We start from the raw sequence: 27,235 nt of genomic DNA on the forward strand, positions 1-27,235 counted from the left end.
GAAAGGGGGCTTATGTTTCTCTTTGCAATATGACCAGAGGTGGATATTTCCATTTTATTTCTAAGTCCTACAACAGTAAATTCCAACCATAAACTCTCATTTTTCTCCTTCTCAATCTCAGATTCTCTAATCCTTTCTATCTCAAATATGAGATGTAGAAATAGCATTTTCAGAACACAGAGACATCACAGAGAAGTAAAACTTCCTAAATATACTGGTGATATCAATTCTTCATTTTTTTTCTGTTTAAGTCCAACTTTGTACCTACTGTTGCCAGCTCTTGAGCTGCTGAACAGGGCTGGAGAAAAACACACAACAATGTTGACTAAATTCACTTTATATGCATGACTTTCAGGCACAAGGAGGCCTTTAGGGCTGCTCCTGCTGTCCTAACCCATTTCCTGAGCCCAGTGGTTCCCAAAGTCTACTCTCTGGACCAGCAGCAGCAAGAGCAGCATCACCTGGGAACTTGTAAAAATTGCAAATTCTTGGGCACCCGCCCAGACCTAACTGAATCAGAAACTTTCAGGGTGAGGCCCAGCAACCAGCGTTTTAACAAGGCCCCCTGGGAGTTCTGATGCACAGGGAGGTATGAGAAACACTGATGTGGTCAATGCATTCTTCCACTCTACTATTTCTCACATGCCCCTTTCTCCTTAAGTCTGTCCCTCCACCTCTCTCTCCTTACTCCAACTTCATGATCTCCCAAAGGCTTCCACCACCCAATCGACCAACCCACCTACCCACATCTGTATCAGCACACTTTGCTTTCCTCAACACTCCACTTGTTCGCTAAATCCCAAACCCCTCTGCCTGCAATTGTCCCCTCTTGTTTGTACATCATTATCTCTTCTCTTTCTACTGGATGATAATTCCCATCAGCATACAAATATGCCATTATAGCTCTTATCTCAAGAAATAAAAACAGCTCCTTTGAACCCACAGCTCCTTCCATACTCTCCTTCCTGAACAAGTTCCTCGTGGAAGTTGTCTATATAAAACGCCACTATTTGCTCTACTCTGTTCTCTCTTGAATCCAACCCTGCGGAGTGTTGTTGCCACTGTTCCTCTAAATGTACTCTCATCAAAGTCTCCAGTGATCTCCAAATCCAGGAGCCATTTCTCAATACTTAAGCTTACTGGAGCCAGCAGCAGTGAGCAAAGTTGATCACTCTCCTGGAATGATTTCTTTCCTTGCCTCTGGAACAACATTCCCTCTCTCGGTTTCTTCTAACCACTAACCACCCCCTCTCCATCTCCTTTCCACCCTGCAAGCTTTGAAGATGCCAGGAGCTCAGTCCCCAGACTCTTCTTTCCTCTCTCTGCTCACTCCGTAGATGATCTTATATAATCCCATGGCTTTAAAACCAACTATACACTGACATTCAAATTTGTTTCTTCAGACTCAACCTCACCCCTGAACTCCAGACCCACATCCAACTGCCTATTCAGCATTGCCAGTTGGATGTCTAATAGGCAGCTCAAACGGAATGTACCCCAAACTGACCTCTTGATCCTCTCCGCCAACCACCAAACCTGCTCCTCTCAATCCTACCATCTCAGCAAACAGCAACTCTCAGTTATTTAGGATGCTAAAACCCCAGAGTCATTCTTGACTCCTCTTGTTTTCCTCATACCTCACATTCAATCCATCAGCCACTCCTGTTGGCTCTAGCGTCAAAATAGTTTCAGAATCCAATCACCACTCACTACGTCCATCATTATCACTCCAGTCCAATCCACTGTCTTGCTAGACTTACTACAATAGCCTCCTAACTAGCTGAACTGCTCTCTCCTTTGCCCTCTTGCACTGTTTTCTATAATATCAACCAAATTGGTCCTTTAAAAACATCAACAAAATTACGTCACTCCTTTATTCAGAACTCTCCAGTGAATTTCCATCTCATGGAAAATAAAATCTGAAGTCTTTGATACAACGTAAAAGGTTCTTTGAATTCACTGAGCACCTTAGTGTTTACAACTAGCTGCTTTCTCGGCCTGGATCACTCTTCCTCAAGACATCAGCATGGCTCACTCCGCATGTCCTCAGACCTCTGTTCAGATACCATCTTAGCTGGGAGGCCTTCTCTGACGATCCTATGCAAAACAGTACCCCACTCCTCATCACCCCTCATTCCCTATCTCCTTACTTTGCTTTATTCTTCTTCATAGCACTTACCACCTCTCCACATATTACATATTTATTTGTCTATCTGATTATTTCCTATTTCTCTACTCACTAGGATATAAGATCCAGGAGAATAGGGACTTGGTCTACTTTGTATCCCCAGCACTTAGAACAATGCCCAACATACCGCTGTCACTCAATATTGATGAATTTATTTTGTAATAAATTATTGATGAATTAGTTTATCTCTAGATAATATTTTAAAATTCAGAATTAATTTTATTAATTAATCTAACATAAGAGGAAAAAGGAGAAAGGACTATAAATTCTATTTCTGAACTAATGAAGAAGTAAAATGTTAAGCACATTTAGCAAAAATACCAATGCTCATTTTATTCTGCAAATTCTTTACAGCTCCTTTTCCATCTAGTCAGAAGGAGAAAGCTGAATTTCTCCAACTCCTCAAGGAGCGAGGCTTTGACTGACATTCAGGAAATTATTGTGGCTCCCATCACAGGAGCAAGGATGTAGTCTATTCTTGCAGAAGAGGCATGGCCTAAGGCGCAGAGTGGGGAATAGATGGATTAGAAAGGTTAGTCTCAGCCTTTAAATCCTGTCAGTTGTGCTCATTTCACACAACTGGCATTCATGATAACCTCTAAGGCTTGGTAATGCCAAACACAAAGACAGATATCACAGAGAGACAAGATGAATATTCCATAGCTTGTGTAACACGTCCAGCAGGCTCGCTTCGTGAAACCTTCATGTGAGAAACCCAGACTGGGATTGTTTTTGTCTTTGTTTCTTGTTTTTTGTTCTGTAGTTTTTTTCTTCTCTCATTATAACATAAGTTTTTCTAAAAGATGCTTTAGCACATAAAATCCGTAAGTGCTTTCAAAGGGCGCATTTTGGAGAAAAAAACAATCCTACCAGGAAAGCTGGGTCTCACAGAAGCAGAACCAGCGTTTACAAGCCCCACTTGCACTAGAGTCTTTTAAATTCAGCTCTGTTGATCTTTGGTGACTGGTTGTTCTAAAATATTTTCCAGAGAATTTGTGTTTGGGAGGAATACAAACAAAGGTTCACCCTCTTTGTAACTTACAGCATGGCGAATTTGTCTATTACCTCCCAGAAGAACTAGCCAAAGAATAGCCCTCTGCAGAAGGAAGGGATCTCAAACACACCCATTGACGGAGGACAACCAAGGCAGCTAAATTTAAGAACTGCAAAGTATGTGTTGGTTACATCCAGGCCTTTCAGAAACTTCCACCCATCAACATCTATAGTCCAGGACTCAGAGCAGGAGAGAGGGGAGGAAGAGTCACTCGAGGACCACCTACAGGAAGGGAGGGTGTCCCCTGAGCGTTCAGAGCACAGAGTGGTGCAGTGGGAGCTCATGAGAGTGGCTTGACACATCCAGTCACTCATCAACTGGAGGAGCTTAATTCAGATGGAGGCATAAACAGTGGACAAAGCAAAACATCTTCATAACAAAAGAGATCAAGAAATGCAGGATGCATAACGCTAAGTGTTCCAGAATGCAGAGGGGAAGATGAAAACCATTAAAGCCGCCAAACAGGGCTGGGCTCACCTGCTTGGGTGGAGGCAGACCTGGGGCTTCTTCAGATTGGACAAAGAGGTTTTGATGCAACCTTAGGTAAAGCACAAGTGCCTGTTGTTCACAGGTCATCTGAATGGAATATTCTCTTCTGGCCACCCACCCGCACCTGACCTCCAGGTGGCAGGATACTGGTGGCTGCACTTGAAAGGGGAGAGTTGGATAGTGCTACCTGGGGAGGTGACGATCTCATTATGGAACCGCTCCTGCAGCTTGTGGAAGGCTAGGTCATGTGAACTGGGGAGAGGTCCCCAGCTGATCCCTACCCCAAATGCTGAGACCCTGCACTCACTTTAATTAACTGGAGATAAGAACTGGCCAGTGGCTTTGGTCAGGGTGACACTGGGTGGTATGACAAAGTAATAGAGGTAAAAGCCACAACTGCAGGAGAAAGTGGTGGTCTCAAAGGTACAAGTGAGAATTATTACATGAGGATTTAGTCATGAAGTGGTCCAGTTGCCCGGCTGGATGGAGGCACTCTTGAATACTCAGTCCAAATGTGTCCTCTGGTCACCAATCCAAGCAGGGCCGGTAGCAGATAGTTGAATTTGCATGATCTCTAATGAAGGCCTTCCAAACTGGAATAAGACTGGGGCTCCTGGTCTCAGAAATATCCTCATGCAGGGACATGGGGCCAAAAACTCAAGAAAGAGAAGTATGGGGCCTAAGGTAAGATTCCGCACAGGGCATGATGAAAGGGGCCATCTCTGTCAGTGCCCAGACCTCATCTGGGTAGGCTCTGGGAGGCGGGTGCTAGGCCTGATGCAGTACACACACCCCATGGCACCCCTGCCTTTCCTTCTTCAGCTCCTCCTCCTACATCACCAAGCATCCACTCTCTCGATTCTGTCTTCTTCTTTTTCTTCTCTTTATTTTCACTCTGACTTTTACCTTGCTTCTTGGATTAGCTGCTGGTAGGGACTGTCTTTAATAGGCACGGCAAGTCTCAATGCGACCTTCTTTTATGCCCTATGAATGGGTGAGTTGGCATCTTCAGAAAATTTTGTATCTCAGTTCTTTCACGCTATCTTCCTCACTTCTTGCTCCAAGAGAATTTAATTACTTACTTCTGGGTCTGTGGATACAGTAGCCTGAAGGAGTTGAATACATTAAGGCCAGACACCAAAGGTCCTTACTAAACCTACAACTGTGCACACAGGAACCAAGCACTTTTGCAAGCACTCTGAAAATTCAAATTAGATGTGACCCAATACTATTTATAAGGACAAATGAGTACATTCCCACTCCCTTTATACTTTGTTTCTTTAGGATTTTTTTCTGTATAATATAGCAAAATGGCAAATTATCACAATTTTGAACTTATAAATCATCAAATGAATTGGGTACAATAGCATAAATAACTTTTAAATGATCAGATAGTCAAGATACCAAAAACCCTTTGCATAAAGTTCTTCAACAGACTTCTTATAGACAGAATATGAACCATATGAGAAATTGTCATCAATTTAGTTTGTTTCAAAATCACTAAGGATTTTTTCTCCACAAGGTGGCGCCCATGCAAAAGGATTTTCTAAATTACTCATGTACTGCACTTTTATAACTGACACCTCAAGTATATTTTTAAGAAAGAACAAAATAATTCAAGTAAGGATAATGAAACATATGAATTCTACCTTCTGATGTCTCTATCATTTTGGGAAATGTTCACAAATACTTCTGTTGAAGTGCACAATCTGAGCAATACTGACTAGAATTCAGTAGCTCTCCATAAATGAGGTCCCGATTTATGAATGTAGCGCAATCTTTTTGTCCTTGTATTCTGAAACTCTCATGAGGTGGCCCCAACCTACTTTTTAAAACTCATTTCCAATTCTGCAACCGTTGGTCCCTTTGCTAAAGCCAGGAGCCCACTGTTCTCCACACTCAGGTGATACTCTTTTCTCCCTCTTGAATGCTCTCCTCTTAACTTCAACCTCCATATGTCAAAACTCTACCCATTCTTCAAGATCCAACTCGAAGTCCACTTCCTATGAAAGGGTTTTTTCAAGATCTTCCCTCACCCCAACTTCCAGCTGGAATTAATTTCCTGGGACTCCAAACTCCTACAGATGTCTAGTGAACCACGCCTGTGGGCTCTAGGTCACACTGCCTGACTTCAGATCCTGGCTCCTACACTTACTGACAGAATAAGATCAGGAAAATTACTCAATTCTATGCGCCTCAGTGTCCTCATTTGTACAATGACAATAATAATACCTATCTCAAAAGGTTGTTTTATTGACTGAGAAAATGCATTATGTGCCATTACAATTGCATATGGCTATGTGTCAATAAAATGGCTTAAACAAGCATGGAACTTATTTTTCTCACAAAACTTGGATTAGGCATCTTGGAATGCCACAAACCTGGCTCCTTGTATTTTCCTACTTAGCCAATCTTAGCCCCTGGTTTCATGGTCACAAAATGGCTGCCATACCTCTAGGTATTGCATCTGTACTCAGAGCAGAAGGAAAAGAGAGAGCAAAAGCCAAAAACCATGTGCCAGCTGTTTGTCATTATTTATCAGCCAAACAACAGATATTCCAAAAACAATGCCACAGACTTCCAGTTACATTTCATTTGCCAAGTCTAAGTTCTGTGACTACTGATAGCTGTAAAAGAACCTGGGAAATTGAGTTTTTATGGCTAGATGCACTATTATCCCAAATCAAATTGGAGTTCTTTATGAAGAAAAAAGAAGAAATGGATACTGAGCAGGCAATCAGAGTGTAGGTCATGGCACTTAGTACATTATCTCTTTATGGTAAATTTGCAATAAATGTTAACTATTACGTGTTTCTTTTTTGTGCAATTACGTTTTTGCCCTGAATGCATTATGTGTATCTTATCTCATGTTTTACCTATGAGATCTTGATGGCAGGGTTCATCCTATTTCATGTTCATTGCTGTTGAACATCCTAGAAGGTCATCTATAGAATTATTTATTAAAGAAATTCATTGGGGGCTGGCCCTGTGACATAGTGGTTAAGTCTGACGTGTTCCACATCCGCAGCCCAGGTTCATGTGTTCAGATCCTGGGCACAGACCTATACCACTTGCCAGCCATGCTGTGGCAGTGACCCACATTTATATGTAGCAGAATATTGGTACAGATGTTAGCCCAGGGCTAATCTTCCTCATCAAAAAAAAAAAAGAAAGAAAGAAAGAAAAAAAGAAATTCATTGGCTTGAAAATACAGTTCCTGGGGAAAATGTCAGAAGATGTCAAAAACCTCAGTGGGGGGACCTGGTCACAGGCTAATCCTCATTGAGGATTATTTAATTGAAGGAGTTAAATAAAAGGACACAACAGACATTTCAACTAATAGTGCTAATAATATGTCCAAATAAAGGTAACCTTTGGATTGGTGTTGTATATAATAAATTTATGAATTTATTATTGATTCCCTAAGTTACAAATTTTGTCAGGTGACTTTCTTGCAAACACAGTACACTTATACAAATTTCTAGAAGATTTCAATATTGAAGATTCAAAAATACTAGTTTATTTTCAATTTATGGAAAAGCAATCAACTATTAGAATATGGAAAAAGAAGAAAAAAGATTTGATTTTAAGAATAACTTTTTAAAATGTCTAAAAACACACAGATAAAATAGAATAAAAATATTCTAGTAAATAAACAAAGGTGTGGAAATAACTGAGATTCTATTGTTTTTCCTTCACAAGTTTACACATCCTCACTTGGTTCATTTGAAATTTCCAAGGTTAGTGAGACAGTTTGCATAAGCATAGCCTTCTCTCAGATGCCAAGAAGAAACCTTAGAATAGATAGATAAGGACACAAAAATTACATTACCAGAAAAACTCTGTGCTGCCCTGCAAAAAATTCATTTATTACTATGAGTGCAAGTTAGAGAAGGATGCTCAAATCTACAGATGTTGCTACTGAAATGAGTTCTTCCTTTGCTATTTTAGGACACACAGAAGGATGATGGTTTGAAGCTAGGTGCTCAAGTAGAGAGAGAAGAAAGGAGTCAAATGGAATTGTGAAGCTGTGGCATAATTAATGCTAAGGTAGTGGTGGGCACAGGGCACTGTTGGAGCCCTTGGCTGAGGATGCCTAATTTCATTGAAGGATGCTGCAAAATAATTCTTCATATGAAAACCTTTGGTCCTTTCATATTGTATGAACAAACCCCATTTTCTTTTGGCTCCCTCAGCATTAACATGATCCTGGCATTTCAAAGCTGACATCAATAGTTCTGCCAGCCAGTTGTTTCCAACATAGTTTTCTTTATTATGTTTAAATTAATAAAATATATTCTTTAACAAAATGTAAAGATAAATTATATATACTTACATTACCTAAAAAATATATGGCCTAATTATTTAAAACAGCAGAACAAATTTATGATAGTTTCTAACTCCAAGGCATATAAATTATAACACATATAAGATTGTCCCTGAGCTAACATATGTACCAGACTTCCTCTATTTTACATGTAGGATGCTGCCACAGCATGGCTTGTCGAGCATCGTGTAGGTCTGTGCCCAGGATCTGAACCAGCGAATCCTGGGCCACCAAAGCGAGTGCATGAACTTAACCACTATGCCACCGGGCCAGCCCCCAAATTAATTACTGTCTTACTTTTATAACCAGTGCTTTTTCAAGTGTGGTGAACATGGGAGGTTTCATCCCAAAGAGCTTTACTAATGAAGTTGGGCTTCTCCATAACAGAGTTAGTTTCTCACAATGCTAGTATGACCAAAGAGGAAACATTACTTTAAAATGCTGATGTCCAAAGATGGAAAGGTTTAAATAAAAGGGCTGAGGCCAATGTTCATTGATAGGTGCCTACACTGTGGCACTGCGGGGTGCTCAAGCAGAGACAGAAGAGGAGAGCCAAATGGAATGATAGTCTGTGTTGTAATTCAAGCTAAGATGGTGGATGCTGTTGGAGAACTTGGCTGGGGATGCCTAATTTCATTGAAGGAAGCCATGAAATAACTCCTCATATGAAAAAATGTATCATTTATATCCAATTCCATGTTCATTAGGGGAATTCCTTGCATTTGCATTATACGGAAAGGAGGAAAAGTTTGGCTCTAGGGTCCATCACAGGAACTTGGGTAAGTCATTGACACGTTTGTTTTCAGCATCATTGTATTTAAAAATGGGAGAGCCAGCCCTGAGGGCCTTGTAGTTAAATTTCTGTGCTCTCACTCTGGCAGCCCAGGTATGTTTCCCAGCTGTGGAACCACATCGCCCGTCTGTCAGTTGCCATGTTGTGGCAGCCACTCACACACAAGAACTAGACGGACTTACAATTAGGATATACACAACCATCCTTGGGGCTTTGGGGAGAAGAAAAAAAAAAAAGAGGAAAGATTGGCAACAGATGCTTACTCAAGGCTAATCCTTCCTTGCAAAAAATAAAAACAAAACCAAAAAGATAAGAAAAAGGGAGATGACTGCTATCTACCTTCATAGGGTCTACATAAGGATAAAATGAGATAACCTATGTAAAATTCTTAGAAAAACATGGCATATTTTATAGGGTGAAAAAAAAATGTAGCTGTTATGCTATTGTTATTATTGTTTTTGTTAATTCCATGAAAAAATAAATTACCTTACAAATAATGACCCCTATTTCTAGTGTTTCTAGGTACACAGTGCCTACTATGTACCAGGTACCTTGTGAACTAATTTTGTCTAAGTTGTCTCTCCTTCTGACACCTTTCTCATTCCTCACTCCTGCAACGTAGATATTATCCCCACGTGTCAAAGGAAGAAACTGAAGGCAGAGAAATTCACCTATTCAATTAGCAAATCTTTTCTGAGTCCTACAGTGATCCAGGCACCTTTCTAGGCTCTGTGGATATGACCACAAACAAGACAAACAAGTTTCCGTGTTGCATGGGACTTAAGAGTCGAAGCTTTGGCCAAGTGGGTAGACTGTGGTGCCATCAACTCATAAGAGTAAAACAAAGGAAGAAACAGGTTTGGAGGGAAGATCAAGAGTTCCATTTTGGGGATATGTTACGTTTGTGATGTGTGTTCATCATCCAAATAGAGATATCAAGCAGACAGGAGCATATGAGTCTAGTTGGCAAACTACAAGCCCCAGAGCAAATTGTGCCATCACATATGTTTGTATGGCCTGACAGCTAAGAATAGTTGAAGAAAAATTTTTTACTTCCATTTTAAAACTTTTATTTTATTTTTTCATTAATAGACTTGATTTTTTAGAGCACTTTTAGGTTCACAACAAATTGAATAGAAAGTACCGAGTCTCATATACTGTCTGCCCCCACACATCACATGCATAACCTCCCCCAACATGCCCCACCAGAGTGGGACATTTGTTACAATTGATGAACCTACACACATTATTGTCACCCAAAGTCCACAGCTTACATTAAGGTTCATTTCTGGTGTGGGGTTTGCATAAATGTATAACAACATCTTCCCACCATTATAGTACCATACAGGGTATTTTCACTGCCCTATGCAAATCCTCTGTACTCTGCCTATTCATCTCCTTCCTCCCCACTAGCCCATGGCAACCACTGATCTTTCCACTGTCTCCATAATTTTGCCTTTTCCAGGATGTCATATAGTTGGAATCATACAATATGTAGCTTTTTCAGATTGGCTTCTTTCACTTAGTAATATGCATTTAAGTTTCCTCTATGTCTTTTCATGACTTGATAGCTCATTTCTTTTCTTTCCTCTTTTTTTTTGAGGAAGATTAGCTCTGAGCTAACACCCACTGCCAATCCCCTTTTTGCTGAGGAAGATTCGCCCTGAGCTAACATCTGTGCCCATCTTCCTCTATTTCCTATGTGGGATGCCTGCCACAACATGGCTTGATAAACAGTGCATAGGTCCATGCCTGGGATCCAAACTGGAAAACCCCGGGCTGCTGAAGTGGAGTGTGTGAGCTTAACCATGACGCCACAAGGCTGGCCCCAACAGCTCACTTCTTTTTAGCACTGAATAATATTCCATTGTCTGGATGTACCACAGTGTAGCCATTCACTTACTGAAGGACATCTTGGTTGCTTGCAAGTTTTGGTATTTATGAATAAAGTTTTATAAGCATCTGTGTGTAGGTTTTTGTGTGGATGTGTTTTCAGCTCCCTTGACTAAATCACAAGGGTGTGATTGCTGGAATGTATGGTAAGAACACGTTTAGTTTTGTAAGATGTGTCTTTTGCAAATATTTTCTCCTAGTCTGTGACTTGTCTTCTCATTCTCTTGACATTGACTTTTGCAGAGCAGTTTTTAATTTTAATGAAGTCCAGCTTATTAATTATTTCTTTCACGGGCTATACCTCTGGTGTTGTATCTAAAAAGTCATCACCATACCCAAAGTAATCTAAGTAATCTTTTTCCCGTTATCTTCTAGGAGTCTTACAGTTTTGAATTTTACATTTAGGTCTGTGATCCATTTTGAGTTAATTTTTGTGAAGGATGTACGTCTAGATTCTTTTTTTTTTTTTTTTGCATGTGGATGCCCAGTTGTTCTAGCACCATTTGTTGAAAAGACTCTCTCTGCTCCATTGTATTGCCTTTGTTCCTTTGTCAAAGATCAGTTGACTATATTTATGTAGGTCTATTTCTGGGTTCTCTATTCTGTTCCATTGATCTATTTGTCTATTCTTTCGCCAGTACCACACTGTCTTGATTACTAGTCAGGTAGTGTCAGTTCTCTAACTTTGTTCTTCTCCTTCAATATTCCGTTGGCTTTTCCGGATTTTTTGCCTCTCCATATAAATTTTAGAATCATTTTGTCTATATCCACAAAATAACTTACTACAATTATGATTAAGATTGCACTGAATCTATAGACCAAGTTGGGAAGAACTGATATCTTAACAGTACTGAGTCTTCCTATCTATGAACATGAAATATCTCTTCACTTATTTAGTTCTTCTTTGATTTCTTCCATCAGAGTTTTGTAATTTTCCTCATATAGACCTTCTTCTACATTTATTCCTAAGTATTCATTTTTGGGGAGTGCTAAGGTCAAAGAATGGTTTTAACTTTTTTAAATAGTTGGGGAAAACCAAAAAGACGAATATTACTTTGTGATATGTGAAAAAGATATGAAATTCAAATTTTAGTATCCATAAATTGAGTTTTACTGGCTCACAGCCATGCTCACTCATTTACATATTTGTCTCTGGCTCTTTTCACGCTACAACAGCAGAGCTGAGTAGTTGCAGCAGAGCTTTATAGGGCCTGCAAAGCCTAAATTATTTACTATCTGGCCCTTCAGAGAAAAAGTTTGCTGATCCCTGGTCTGGAGTGTAGGTGGGGGCTGGGAGTCAATAGCGTAAGACTGTACCAAATAACATGGGTCTGGATGACACTGCCACAGAAGCTAGTTAGACTAAACAGGAGGGTCCTGACACATGAGGAGCCTACAGAGGGGGGAGGAGCAACCAAAGACATCTGGAAAGGAATGAGGGGGAGGGGGACAGGGAGGCACAGAGTAAGAAGCCACAGAGTGTGACGTCACAAAAGCCAAAGGAAAAAAGGCTTCAACGGAGAGGCAGGCTGGCTGTGCTGAATGAAGCTGAGACGTCACAAGGATATAATTTAATTGGTCTGGCAATATCTGTGACTGTCGAGAACAGTTTCAGTGGAATAAGACGGAAGTCTTCAGACTTGAAAGTGAGTGAAAATGAGCAAAAGTGAGCAAGTTGATGTAACTCTTTTCATAAGTTCTGCTGTGAAGGGAAACAGATAAACGGTAGCTTAAGGGGAATATAAGAATAAGAAAGGGATTTTGAAAGATGAACAATACAGCATATTAATATGCTGGTAGGAATGTTCTAATACAGAAGAAAAAACTGATCATGGGAGAAACAGAAACAAGGATTACAGGAATGATGTCTTAGAGGATAAGAGGGAGTAGGAGCTTAATCTTACCAAAGTGGAGAGACTAACCTTCAACAGAGCAAGGATATCTCTTCTACTATAAAAGATGGGAGTACACAGAATAAGTGCACAGGAACAGAAAGGTTTGGGGATTTGAGAAACTTATCAGGAGAGGAGAAAAGCAAACTTACTAGGGAAACAGATCAGCACTGCCTGGCAAGGATGAGGATCCATCTGAGATGTGGGGTCACGAATTTGAAGTGAAAACAGTAACTTTTTCCCAGCAACAATCAGCAGAGTTGATACTTACAATGGGATTAATGGATAATTCTTCGAAGTTGCCACAGCTGGAATCAAGCTTGGTTCCCTCTAAGGTCAGTGGCTATATTCTTTGGGCTGTACCAAACAGCTGCTACTCTGACAGACACCTGCTAACTTAAGGATGCATGGCTATGATCAGTTTTTCTGGGGCTATATGTATTTAATTACCATATATCAAATGGCTATTCTTTCTCTCTGCTAAATAAAATGCAAATTAATGTATTTTTCAGTTAGTACTCCACAACGTATTAAGGCTCAATTATTCATTCATAACCTTTGGAGCACTGAACATCCTCAGGTACTTCACTATGCTCCATACACAAATAATGCAGGCCCCTAGTAATCCATTTCCAATACATTCGGTCCTCCATATCAGCGGATTCAACCAATGGTAGACTGAAAGGACTACCTGGTTGCATCTGTACTGAACATGTAGACTTTTTTCTTGTCATTATTCCCTAAACAACTATTTACATAGCATCTAAATTATATTAGGTATTATAATTAATCTAGAAATGACTTAAAGTATACGAGAGGATGTCCATAGGTTATACGTGAATACTATGCCATTTTACATAAGAGACTTGAGCATCTGCAGATTTTGGTATCCACAGGAACCAGTTCCCCTGCAGATACTAAGGGACCACTGTAAACCCAATGGGATTTCCAAGCACTGTTTCATCCACTCTGAGAAAGCATTCACTGTGCATTTTTTTCATCAATGCATCCCTAACATCTAGGAAGTCCTTAACACAGAGTAGGTGCTCATTAAGTATTTGATGAATTAATGGATCTCAATTTGAGAATAAACTATGAATAGATGGTTTTACGAAGTACACAAAAGAAATAAAATACTCACAAATTAACTTAGGACATTCAATGCATTGGAATTAGTCCTTCAATTGAATGTTCACATCATTATTCTACTCAAATGGAATATCGACTTGCAATATAAATCTTCTCAAATATCTATTTGCAATATAAATCTTCTCAAAAGTTCTATCTGTCCACTTATGTTTTTATCTTGAAGTTAACCACAAAGACTATATATTTTTGCTATCAGGTTGTTTCCTTTTAAAAATCTTAGAATTGTAAAACTCTCACATGCTACTACTATTTCATACAAATACTAAATGCTTCCAGCAGAGGGCTCAAGAATTCTATTTTAAGGAAACAAGCAAAAAGCTCATTGTCCAACAGCAGCTATCATAAAACTGTCTCAAAAAGAAATTGTCACAAAAAATACCTTTCTCTTCTTGATCAAGTAATTCCAGGTCTATGAACTTATTTAAAATAATTTGAATGAAGGAAAAAGCTGGATTACAATAAGGCGGCATTATCTATATACTATGCATTTATGGATAGATGTACTCTTACCTAATTCCAGGAAGGAAAGCGAAGTAAACTATAAACACAAAAATCTACATTAAATTACTTAGGCATATGGGCAAAGCCCAGAAAAAAACCAAAAATATAACCTATAATGTGTAAGTAAGTAGTAACACTCTTTTTCAATTTTCTTCTTATTTACGTTTGTGTAAATATTTGGGTGATTTTTTTTATTTTCAAAGATGAAAAATAGCGATTTATTTTTTACAGAATTTTCATGTTTCATTTTTAGTGCTGAAAATAAGAATGGAAAAAATTTAGGAAGCAAGTGGAATGCCTTATTTATTGAACAACTTGGGGAACTGGAGACACTTCATTTTCGTAGGAGAACTAACGGGGTGTAGGAACTCTTTATTCATGCCCACAAATAACATCAAAGTACGCCTGGGATTCCAGAAACGTTCAGACAGAGGTCCCAAAGCTCTTTATTCACTTTATCTACTTACGCTCTATCTCATTTTGAGAAGGATCTGAAGCATCAACACAAGCATTTAAAAATTAGGAACATAACGAACTAAGAGAAAATAGGAAACAAAAGTAATCTGAGGTCAGGAGAGGAGATATATACCTGTCTATATAGGCTCATCACTATTAAAAGTGGGCCACAGATGTGGCTCTAAGCTTCCTAGAATCAAGACTAAAAAGGAAATGTAAGCTAATACAGGATGAAAATACTAAAATGAATCCAGCTTCTCCAGGCCCTGAGATCTAATGGAAATTTTCCTGCAGACATTAAGAGTGCCACTGAATGACTTATCTGGGGATACTTTCCACACCACCAAAAGTGTATTTTATAGAGCATTGCATAACAAGTAAAAGTTAATAAAGAGACTCTTTAAAACCCAGACATTCGGTTTTCTACCTTGATCCAGGTATAAAATTTAGAATAACTAAGGGGTCAGCGCAGCAACATAGCACTTAAGTTGGCACGTTCTGCTTCGGCGGCCCAGGGTTCGCCAGTTCCGATCCCCAGGTGCAGACATGGCACTGCTTGTCAAGCCATGCTGTGGCAGGTGTCCCACATATAAAGTAGAGGAAGATGGGCACAGATGTTAGCCCAGGGCCAATCTTCCTCAGCAAAAACAAGAGAATTGGCGGCAGATGTTAGCTCAGGGCTAAGCTTCCTCAAAAAAAAAAAAAAAATTTAGAATAACTGAGCAATGGTTCTTATTGGAGGCAGCACCACCTTCTAGGGAACAATTTGAAAATTTGTGCAGGTATTTTTGGTTGTCCCAGGAGCGGGGACACTACCGGTATTTATGGGGCAGTGGCCAGGGATGTGGATGGGATGTGGATGTCATGCAACACAGACACCAACCATAGGAACTGCCCTGTACCCTGCACATCTGAATGCCCTGCCGGACGTGCACCTAAGTGAAACACTTGTTTATCAAAATCTAAGCCCAGAATCTAACTCTGTCTTATATACAAACACATTTTTTAATGTGTTTTGTGTCAAGACACACTGCATTTTCCAGAAATGCCACCACAATAAAAACTAATAGAGGGGCCGGCCCCGTGGCCAAGTGGTTAAGTTCACGTGCTCCTGCTTGGGCGGCCCAGGGTATTGCCAGTTCGAATCCTGGGCGCAGACATGGCACCACACATCAGGTCACGCTGAGGCAGCATCCCACATGCCACAACTAGAAGGACCCACAACTAAAACATACAACTATGTACTGGGGGGATTTGGGGAGAAAAAGCAGGAAGCAAAAAAAGGAAAAGATTGGCAACAGTTGTTAGCTTAGGTGCCAATCTTTAAAAGGAAAAAAAAACAATAGAAAACTATTGTTTCATTCTGCATGGAATTTTACTGAGTTGTTCCCTACATTTCACCTAGGACATGCCCTTGTGGTATGCCAGCTGTCAGCACAACATTCATGTGTCAGTCTGCATCTGTATGCAGCTGTCTCAGGCATGGCAAAGCTACCTCCAGGTGTAGACAGCTGACTATTTTATCATGTCTTCTGAAGAGTTCTGCCCCAGTATGTACATACTGAAATATATATTATTTTTATTATATTTTATATCCTTTTGTTTATTTTTTATATGGTTAATGCATTCTTATTGATATTTAGAATAATTTCTGTGGATAAGTTATACTAACTAAAAATTTCATTCCAGGATAGTAAAGACGACCTTTTTAGATTAAGGCCTGATAGATGCAGTTGAGAACCACCAAGCCAGATGGATGGACTGCATATCTTCTCGGAACCATTATGTATATGATTTCTCCCAAATGAATTTCTAGTAAGAGCAGTTCAGCAAACAAGATGAGGTTGGAATGCAATCCTTCTCTTTCACTGAATAGGGCAAAAGTTCATGTACGTTAAACAACCTTCAATAGGCTGACATCTTCCTATGAAAATTAGGTTGCTAATCAAGATTCTCCACTAAATAAACAGTTAACCTCACTCCACGAGAGGTGATCTGAGGGAGCACCTAAAGAAAGGGTCAGAACCTCCCCAGGGAATCATTCTGAGCGCAGCCAACACTCGGAAATGCCAGTGATCAAGAAAGAACACAACTGTAATGATTTCTGCTTAGATATATTCCAAAACAGAAGTTACTGCTCACTCACTGTGGCAAAGGAAAAACCTCAGCTAGACACCATAAACTACAAAATGTTTGGCAATGGAACTTTCTGCTGAAACATTCAAGAGCAAAAAGTGCACAGAAGTGCAAAATCCACCCTGAACTGACTGAGTTGACCTACTATTTTGAGTTGCTGGATATTAGTTGTTTCTACTTTAGAGGACATCGGCCATAAGAGGACGGATTGTTTTATTGCCCCACTTATGACAATAAAACCATTAACAAGAGCACACACGAAACACTTCTCTCTCTATTCCCTATACTGGCAGTAGGGGTGAGGGTGGGAGGGAGAGAGTTGGAAAGAGAGTGGAGGAAAGAAGGGCAACAATCCAGCTTATTTGAATGGAGTTTTATATCATGAAGATAAGGTTACAACACAGAGGTGCCACCCTCCTCCTTGTCAACTAATATTATCTCGATATCCAGAGACCCTCATAGTGTTATCACTGCACATGTTCTGTACACATGAGCCCAAGCATCTTAGCCCACAATAGCTTCCTCAGCACAGAATTGGTGCCAAGAAAGATTATAAATGCGACAAGCATACTGTTCAAACACATTTTGTTTTCATTAAGGGACTGAGTTTAAAAATGTCCCAAAGGAAAATATCCGTGCCTAAAATGTGACTAGTACTCAGGCAGAACGCTAAACCAATGTAAGACAGTACGACTCCATTTTTGATGTCTACCTGCTGACAGCATTCAAACCCCACGACACCCTTCCAGCCACCTGCCCGACACATGGGCAAAAACACAAGAAAGTCTGAGCACTCTCTCCCTTGGTGCTGGCAGGGAGTTCAAACCATGCCAGGCCCTGCCTGCATGGAGAATCCTTGCTCCAGCCCCACCCCCTAACCACAACAAAAGCCAAAGCCAATCACCCCTCTTTGCTTTCTCAAGCCATCTTTGGACCTGCTTCGAAGCCTGCTCTGCTCTCCCCAGAAAGCCTCGTTGTGTGGGTAATACAGCCTCTCGGGGAGTGTGTGGTGTTATCAGTCTCAACGTCTCTATCAGATTTTGGGTGGATGAAGGGGCCAGTCTGTTTCTCTAGGGTAACTATAAGACAAGTAAGAAACCTAAAACTTACAAATTATTAGGGGAAAAGCCAGAAGATATTTTTAAAAAATCAAAATATTAGTTGTATTCCAAATTGGAAAGTTGATCTCAGAAGTGTGGCCACAGTTACAGTTCCTCACACAGAGACATTTTGGACATTGGTAATGAATAAACGACTTTATAATTCTTGCAATATAAACCACACCCTGAGTATATTCTGACCAGACAGCACACACAGATTAATAAGAGAGAACAGGCTGGCATGAAGTAGGGACCGTCAGAATTAGAACTGACCCCGCTCTACAGGTAGAAGGCCCTCTCTGAATCAACTGTGTCTGAATCAACTGTTCTCCATGAGGAACAGACAGACTTTGGGCCTACTGAAGTTGTTCTTGGGTCCTCAGTTGAGATAAGCAAGCTTCTGGGGGTCAGTCAGAATCTGGACTTCTAAAATATCACCTCTCATTTTTTCACAATAAACAATTAGTCCCAAATCTGTACTTAACCGTTTTTGACCACCAAATCATGTCAAGGGTTTACTACTTTGCTTGACATCTTGGGAAGCCACAAAAACTCCATTAGGCCTATGGTTCTTGTCTGTCAAGTCAGCAACACTTTCTATGACACCACGAATGGGAACAGGTGACATCTTCACCCCAAAACAGTAAACAGCCACATCTGTTTGTTTGTTTGTTTCAATAATCCACTGATAAAAGAGAAAATCTCTCCAAAGGCAAAAAACAGAGATTTTCAAAAGATCCTAGAAAGCAAAAAGTCACTGATGGAATTCAAACTTCCTCCCTTCATTTCAGTCTCCTCAAGCTTTCTATGTCAACAATCCAGGTATGGACTCCGGCACAGCTCTGAGAAGAATTAAGGTGAGGAGAAAATGACTACTTACCGTGCAATTCAAAACACTCTTCCCTAGAACGTGGATTTTAGACTGTGCCCTCTAGAGCCTGGGGCCCAGGGCAGGTGCCTCGGGGGCCTTTTATTTGCCAGGCTTCTGCAGGTACTGCCCGGCAAAGAAAGGATTCTCTAGCTAACATATTTAAACCACTGAATAGTCTTGACACTGTTCCCAACAGAAGCATTTAAGAAAAATTCCTCCCAGATTTGTTCCACGTGCTACCATTTAGTTCAACCAGGTTATGTTTATAAGTAAATCTGATGGGGACTTTTTCCATGTAAAGTGACACAGCTATTCCTGAAGGGATGTCCATGGGAAAGCAGTTCCAATTAAGATCCTGTCATTCTGCTGCCAGGCCTGATGCTCAGGTCTCCAGAGACAAGTACTCTGCTGGGGAGAATAAACACAGTTTCGATGATCATCAAAATGTAATGCTACTGTATATGTCTTATCAGGGCTATATAAAAAAGTCATGTGAACATATCAGGGAATCAAATGAGAATCAGAAAGAAAAACTTTACTATGTAAGAGCATGAAAATTAAGGGGCAGTTTCCTCTACCTATCAATTCCTGATTGTATGAGTATTTTTTTTTAATTTATTTTATTTTTTAAAGATTGGCACAGGGGCTAACAACTGTTGCCAATCTTTTTTTTTTTTCTGCTTTATCTCCCCAAACTCCCCCTGTACGCAGTTGTATATCTTAGTTGCAGGTCCTTCTAGTTGTGGGATGTGGGACGCCGCCTCAACGTGGCCTGAAAAGCGGTGCCATGTCCACGCCCAAGATCCGCACCCTGGATCCGCACCCTGGGCCACCGTAGCCGAGCGCGCGAACTTAACCACTCAGCCACAGAGCCAGCCCCCATGTACATGACCACAATTGTAGCTAAAAAAAATGTTTTTCTCACTTGAGTATCATACTTTTCTAGATTTCCAAGGACTTCAAATATTATTAATATTGGTTACATAAAATATGCTTGTGAAGATTGTACTAAAGCATTCTCTGGATCAGAGAAAGGTAATTAGGATGGGTGTCTCCACAGAGATGTGTTCTTCCATGACGTTGAGGAGCCAAGGGCTGGAGTTGTTGGATAATGAAGAGAAAAAGCAAAAGAGCACAGATACTACCAAAGAATCCTTCTGCTTCAGATGCCCAGAGACAACATAGCTGGTTCACGGCTGACAAAGCTAGCAGTATCTGGAGGTGGGAAATTTTAAAGGAGACTACAAATGTGACTGCCATTTAATACAAAGTTTCTCTCTTTACCGGGCTTCTGGAATCTCTCCATCAGGCTACAAGGGACAGAACAGAAGGACGGTTCTCCAGAAAGTAACTAGGTTTACCCCCTTGCTCAACTATATGGAAGGGATCCAGCACAGTGCTTGGCATATTGTCTATCTTCTTTGACATCATCATAGTTGGCGTGCTAAAGAATGAACTTTATTGTGGTTCTCAGTCTTATTTGCTTCCATGTTGGTCTTTAGCCATTCAAATACCTAGAAGCTTATTTCAAGGCCTTTGGAGTTGCACATTCTTCTACCTTCCAAGCAGGGCTCTTCTCTTGAGGAAAGGGTCGTGGTGTTAACTGCTCCTCACTGTTGGGCTGGGCTTTCTTAGAAACACCTGCGTGCTGCTGGGCTGGCTGAGCTCTTGCCTAACTGGGACTGGGATTCCCCCTCCAGGGAACATCTCCATCAGAATCCTTTCTTTCTCATTCTTCTTCATGTCTCTTCTATTCAGGACTGGTCTGAAATATGAATGAATTCCTGGTCAAAGCTGGAGGCTAAGGTAGCAGAGGTAGCAGGGTCCTCCTGCCCAAACCAAAAGGCTCATTTGTCCTTTTCTCTCGAAGGCAGATCTGCCCAATGCCTGTTTACATCACACCATTTCCTTCTGACCCAGCTCCTAGAGCAGCACAGAATAGTGCCTGTGGAGCAGCCTGGCTCCTTTGCCCTCCACGGCTGGTTCTGCTGTGTGTGTCTGTGCAAGGACATCCACAGGATGCATCCTGGGCTCTGCTCAAGCTGTGCCCCAAGCAGGGTGTACCCACAGGAAGGGCATATCTCTAATTAGTGCGAAGGTGGAGTGTGTGCTTGCTCACCCTGTGTATACTCTTTGATAAGAAACGTGCATGCATTTTCAGAGGGTGAATTAGTATAAGGGGAAAAGTTTGCTTTTTCTTTGAAACTTCCTGGATGAAATCTGTGGACCAATTTTAAGACGGCTATGCTTTAGAGCAGTGTGTAGGAGGAACATGCACACATCTTGTTACACTTAGAGGCACTCATTCATCACACCCACTCTGTACTTCCAATTTCTTTCCAAGATAGCAATGATTTTCTGACACTTAAAATGCTTACATTTTTATACTATGCTTACTACAACTGACTAAACGTATAATCAACTGTCAGTAGAAATAGCTATAGGTAGATAAATTCAATGTTAACTCTGATTTTTACAAATCTATATACATATCACAGCTAAACATGATATATCAGCGAATGTCCACAACAATAAACAGCAATTAAGAAACCGAAGAACTGAGTATTTATTCATGCTTCCGTATTCCAAACTCTTTACTTAATGTTAATTTCAATTCCACAGTAAGAGAAAGCAGCTTTTTGCATTTCCCAAGTATATACTAAATTTCATTTTTTGCCATCATCGGTGTCCATGTCTCAAAGGGAAAACAGATTTATTATAAAGTTAACTGGTGTTTAAGAAACCAAACTGCCATGGATGTTGTCCAAGAAAGACTATTATCAGCCTCCACTCTGCACCAAGTCATCACATAGGGAGGACCAGCACAGCAACCCAGAGCCCTCAGGGACCGAGTGTTGTAAAGGTACCAGGTTAAGAGAACCATCAAAATAGCTCACACTCTAAAATGTCCCTGTGTCCTTCAACAAAGTCTAACAAATATGACTTAACCTTTTCTTAATGACATGGGACATTAAGAAAGAACAATGTTGAAATTAAGAGGACTGGGTTTGACTCACTGGGTCCACAGACACTGGGAGAATGATCTTAGTCCCTCCCTGCAGCTCCCCGGGCTTGCCGTCTTTGCGATGGGATCACTGCACTCCTCAGAGCTGTCTAGAAGATCAGGTAAACAGCACACATAAAGTGCCTACACAGCACCCTGGTGCCTGCGGAAGGTGCTCCGTGAAATGTCAGCCTCCTTCCTGTCCCCTCAGTACACAATCTGAACAGATGAGTTACTGCTGTATGCCACAGGCTTGTCACCCTCTCTGTGGACACACATGTCAAGAATGGGTCACGGGGCAGAATAAGTGCAACTTCAGGTCTGTTCCTAGGGCTTGCTTTTTTAAAAAAAAAAAAAAACAAAAAAAAAACCACTTACGCCAGATACCTAAATATTTTTTTCTAATTTGGCCTTCTTTTTCTCATAAAAGTGGAATCTCAGCACGTGACTCCTAGGCAATGGGATATGGGTGCCCTTCTACAAACTTTTTCTCTCTTTCCAAGCAGTTGTCCTATCCTTCAAAAAGTCAGGTTCCTTCTGCTATCTTCAGTTCACATTTCGTACAAACTGAGCCATTCTGAAGGAAACCACAAAGTAATCACGGCTGACAATAAGGCGACCACTGCTGGGCTGAGCCATTCTGAAGGCCAACAACAGGAGCAGCCCAGCCAAACTTCATGCCTTAGGAAATTAAGCCAGACAGTTATCGTTCACAGAGTTGCCAAAACATATTCCTAGTGAGGTGAGGAAATAATGGGTTGTATGCTTTTTGGGTTACAGATGTAAAGAAAGATACCAGCTCTCAATTGTGTCTTGTGTGTATATTGCTCTCTTCACACCTGAATTACAGTCATACCCACATGTACCCATCTCTAAAATAAGACTGGTAACCCACAGCTCATACTTCACTGGAGGCAATGGGGAAGAAATGGTAATTTCCAGAGAACATCCTGTAAGTCCCATAACAATTTTAGTGATAAACAAATTCAGCTTTCAAACCATCACGTTCTAATCTAAATACCTGAGACCCGGACTGTGAGATATGTGTGGAGCACAGGGTACCAAGATGCTAGACACAGCTTTTTGGAGCTTTAAATTTTTTTGCTCTTGTTTTTAAGCCAATAAAGCCACGACTGAGTCACTAAGCTTCAGTGGAAACAAGGAGAATTCATATTATCTTGTAAACTCTTTCTTGTATGACAGTTCTTTAGGATATTTTTAAATTGCATCAGCAAGCCACTGAGCTAAGATTAAAATACTACGTTCACTGGATCATATTTAAAACCAAATTGCTTTACTTACCTTTTCATCACTTCAGTTATAAAATTACGTAGACGTGAAACTTTTTTTAAGAACAAAATGAATAACAAGATAACTAAATCTCATACCTCAAAGATAATCCCTCTGATCAGGTGCAGTTAAAATGTTAAGCCTGGCGGATCGCGTTTGGTACCATACCTGCCCTGTGTAGGCAAACTCCAGCGCCTGCTTTAGACCAAGGCTGGTCACACCATGTAAGTTCACCTCGTCAGCTCCACTTTCCACCATACAAAGACTGAACATCGCCTGAGGTGGGAGAGAGAGAAAGAGAGACCAAGAGTCATGGCACTTAAAAGCAAAGGAGCACGACAAAGTCCTAGAGAGACGATGAAAGAAAAAAGTTTTACAAGTTTAAGACTGATCTTGGTGTGTAAAACACTTCCACAAAGCTTCATTCATACAAGCCACTGCCAATACTTGGCTGTGTAGACAGTGACAGTAACACACAGACAGTGCAAATCTCACACACAGTCTCATTGAATCCCAGAGCTGTTCCCCGGGATGACAGTGTTCAGGCTCACTCACCGAACTCATCCTCTCAATCCTGGGGTCTCACCGCTACCAGGAAATGTGTAGCAGCCTCCAACATTCTTGCCAACAGGACATGGTGGCAAGAGGCACTTTTCTCTCCCGAGTTCTCTGCCTTTTTTCTGCCTCATCTCAATGACACACCTCCTTCCTCTCATCTGCCATATATCATATTCTATTCCAGCGTGTGTGGTTCTCAAAGTGTGGCCCCGGGGCCAGCGATATCAGCATTACCTGGGAACTTGTGAAAGCGCAGACTCTCATGGCCTCAGCCCAGACCCAGTGAGTCTGAAAGTCAGCCTGGGGCCCAGCAGTCTGTGTCGTAACAGGCCTCCCAGGTGACACTTACGCTCACTCAGGTTTGAGAACCACTGTCTAATTTATTCAGTGAAAATCAATTTGCTCCCAAACCAATTCTCCAATTGGCCAACTTATTGAAAATCAGTTCTTCCACTGAACGATCAGTATGTCAAGTGAAAACCTGAAAATGAAAACTTGCCAAATAAATCAAATGCATGGGTTCTCCCCCGAAACCCCCCAAATAAACCCCACACTAATTTGTACACCTTTAACAAGTTTGACTTAACAGGTATAAAGAGAATATTCAATTTTGGTTACTGACGATGAAATACACTATTTAGAAAAGTACAGTATTCTGTTCCACAATATTCTATAGTATACCATGCTATGTAGTGAAGAATTAACCTTACCCAAAGAGACGTCTGGCCTTTGCCCTTGACTGGGAGGTAATTTACAGGCCCTTGGAATGTCTTGCCTGACAGGAGTATCTTTGCTTGCCTGGGAACTTTGCCTTTGACAATCTAACAACACAATTTCTGATGGGGGCTTTGGGCCACACTATATCAATTCTGACCACCAGAAGACTGGAGATTAAAGGCATTACTCTGACCTCCAGGAGAGGTTGGACACGAATGGTCAGTCACACAAGAAGTTTGTGATTGTGCCCCAGTAAAAACTCTGGACACCAAAAGCTTGGGCAAACTTCCCTGGCTGGCAGTCCTCTGTGCATACGGTCACATAGCACGGTCAGGAGGAGGTAATTCTGTCCATGACTCCATGGAGGGAGGATGGCCAGAAGCCCCACATTTGGTTCCCTTCTGGACACTGCCCTATGTGTCTCTTCCCTTGGCTGGCTCTAATTTGTATCCTCTCCCCGTAATAAGCCATATTTGTGAGTATAAAAGCCTTCAGTGAGTTCTGTGAGTCTTTCTAGCAAATTATCAAACGTGAGAGCAGTTTCAGGATCCCCTTCAAACTTGCAATTGGTGTCAGAAGTGACAGAAGTCTGGGGGGACTGTCCCTTCAGATTCTGCAGTTTGGCTAACTTCATAGAAGTAAAACAAACAAAATCCTAATTTTTTATTTTAATAAATTTATTTTTGATCCTCACAATTCTATACATTTTAAATTAATATGTGTAGAATAGGTGGTATGAATTGATGATCCATTATTCTTTCTGGCGATCCTCATTTCCACCTCACTGCCTTAGAGAATTTTAAGTTTTCATAATGAATAGGATTCTCTTTGATAGCTTAACATAGTTGAAATTTTAACTTTTAGGAATATAAAATTACCGCTCTTGTCATTTGAGGAAATTTCTAAAGAATATTTTAAATGCTTACAGTGTGATAAAATAAAAAATAACATTCAAAATATCAGAAAGACATTGAGAGTACTTAACATGAATAAACACAATTATATTTGAAAAATAGCAAACATTTAGAATATATTTAACTTTAAGAAATTTACTTTATCATGAATAAACAAAATTGAACCTTACTTTAGAAGTCGTTAAAGGCAAATGAGTCAAGATAGTAAATGTGGCAACTAGGTTAGTCAGTGAGCTGGTCTGGCTTCCCACTGATGGCACCAGCAGTTCAGGTACTATGTGGCAGGTTAAGGCACTTGACTCGAAGTCACATAATACTTGGTATGGTGGAGCACAGGGATTAAGGACAAATTTGCAACCAAACAATCCTGGGTTTGAACACTGGCTAGTGACTTTGGACAAACACATAACCTCTCTGTGACTCAGTTTTCTTATCTGAAAAATGGGGCTAAAAATTATACCCACTTCATGAACTTGTTTGATGATTATATGATAGGACATACTAAGTATTCAGTACAGTTCCTGACATATGACAAACTCCTATAAAAATTTATATTTTGAGATAACAATGAAATAGAATGAAATTTCTTTTATGTAGTTTATGGTTAAAAGGATTTATATGTTTGCGGAAGTATCAGTTTCTGTTTTGTTTTGTTTTTTAAGTGTGGATACTGATAAAAAATAGTAAGAAGAAACTGACTTTAATGTTAAATTGATCCTGCTAGAAGATGGTCTAAAATTCCAAGATTAAAAAGCACAGGTTGGGGCTGGCCCAGTGGCGCGATGGTTAAGTTCACACGTTCTGCTTCGGCAGCCCGGGGTTCGCCAGTTCCCGGGTGCAGACATGGCACTGCTTGGCAAGCCATGCTGTGGTAGGCGTCCCACATATAAAGTAGAGGAAGATGGGCATGGATGTTAGCTCAGGGCCAGTCTTCCTCAGCAAAAAGAGGAGGATTGGTGGCAGATGTTAGCTCAGGGTTAATCTTCCTCAAAAAAAATAATAAATAAAATTAAAATTAAAAAAATTTTTTTTAAATTTTTTTAAAAAGCACAGGTTACAGTAAAAGAAAAGAAAGCTTTTAATTTCTGTAATTCTGAATTTTCTTCTAGACTTCTTATAACCACTATGAAAGCACCCGAAAGAGATGTTCATTGTTTTCAGTGTCTGCTTTTTATTATACAGGTGTTTCAGTTTTTAATATTCACCATATTAATTTCTTTTCTCAGATCTTCCAAGTTGTAACTGCACCTGCTATGGTGACCAGCTGCTCTCCATCAACCCCATACTCAGAGCAGGACAGAAATGACTCAAACTGCAGAAGAATTATCTGGGTTAATGAAATGGAAAGACTACCTGAGAGCAAAGGTTAAGTAAAAGGACAGCTGCCAAGGGAGCTTTCTGAATCTGCTTTCCTAGGGGTTTTTCCAATGCAACCAGGGTGATACTGGCACAGAACAGGGATCCTCATCCAGGGAGTGTGAGCTCAGAACTTGACGGCTGGCTTGGCAGAGTTGGGGAGACAACACAACCCCTTAAACAGTGTACACGTATATTTGTAGATGTTTGCATAAGCAATAAAGGAACACCTCATGGGTCACTGTGGTTATATTATAGGGCATGACTCTAGAGCGAAGGAAGAGAGTATTAACTTTACTCCATTTACATAAGTATTTGGATCATTACAATGAACATGCATTACCTGTGTATTTCCAACAACTGCCTTTTAAAAACTCTGTTTTACTTTTAATATTCAGAACTGTGCAGAAAGACACATCTGATTCAAATCCTGGTTCTATAACCTACTAGTCATGTGGGCAATTTACCCTGAACACGGGACCTTTGGCTAATTAACTCTCTGAACTTCAGGCCCCTTGTCTGTAAAATGGAGATGATGCCAACCTCA

At 40.5% G+C, this 27,235-nt stretch overlaps 1 protein-coding gene across 1 annotated transcript in view; it reads right to left on the reverse strand.

Moving 5' to 3' along the window:
• The window catches only part of KLHL32 (kelch like family member 32), a 190,334-nt gene that overhangs the window by 79,616 nt on the left and 83,483 nt on the right, over window positions 1–27,235 (reverse strand). Inside the window, exon 4 of the mRNA XM_046677862.1 lies at window positions 23,312–23,419. Coding sequence (XP_046533818.1) covers window positions 23,312–23,419 — 108 coding nt within the window. The remainder of the gene's footprint in view (window positions 1–23,311; window positions 23,420–27,235) is intronic.

Source organism: Equus quagga, chromosome 11 (genome assembly GCF_021613505.1).
Source record: "Equus quagga isolate Etosha38 chromosome 11, UCLA_HA_Equagga_1.0, whole genome shotgun sequence".
Taxonomy (NCBI): Eukaryota; Metazoa; Chordata; class Mammalia; order Perissodactyla; family Equidae; genus Equus; species Equus quagga.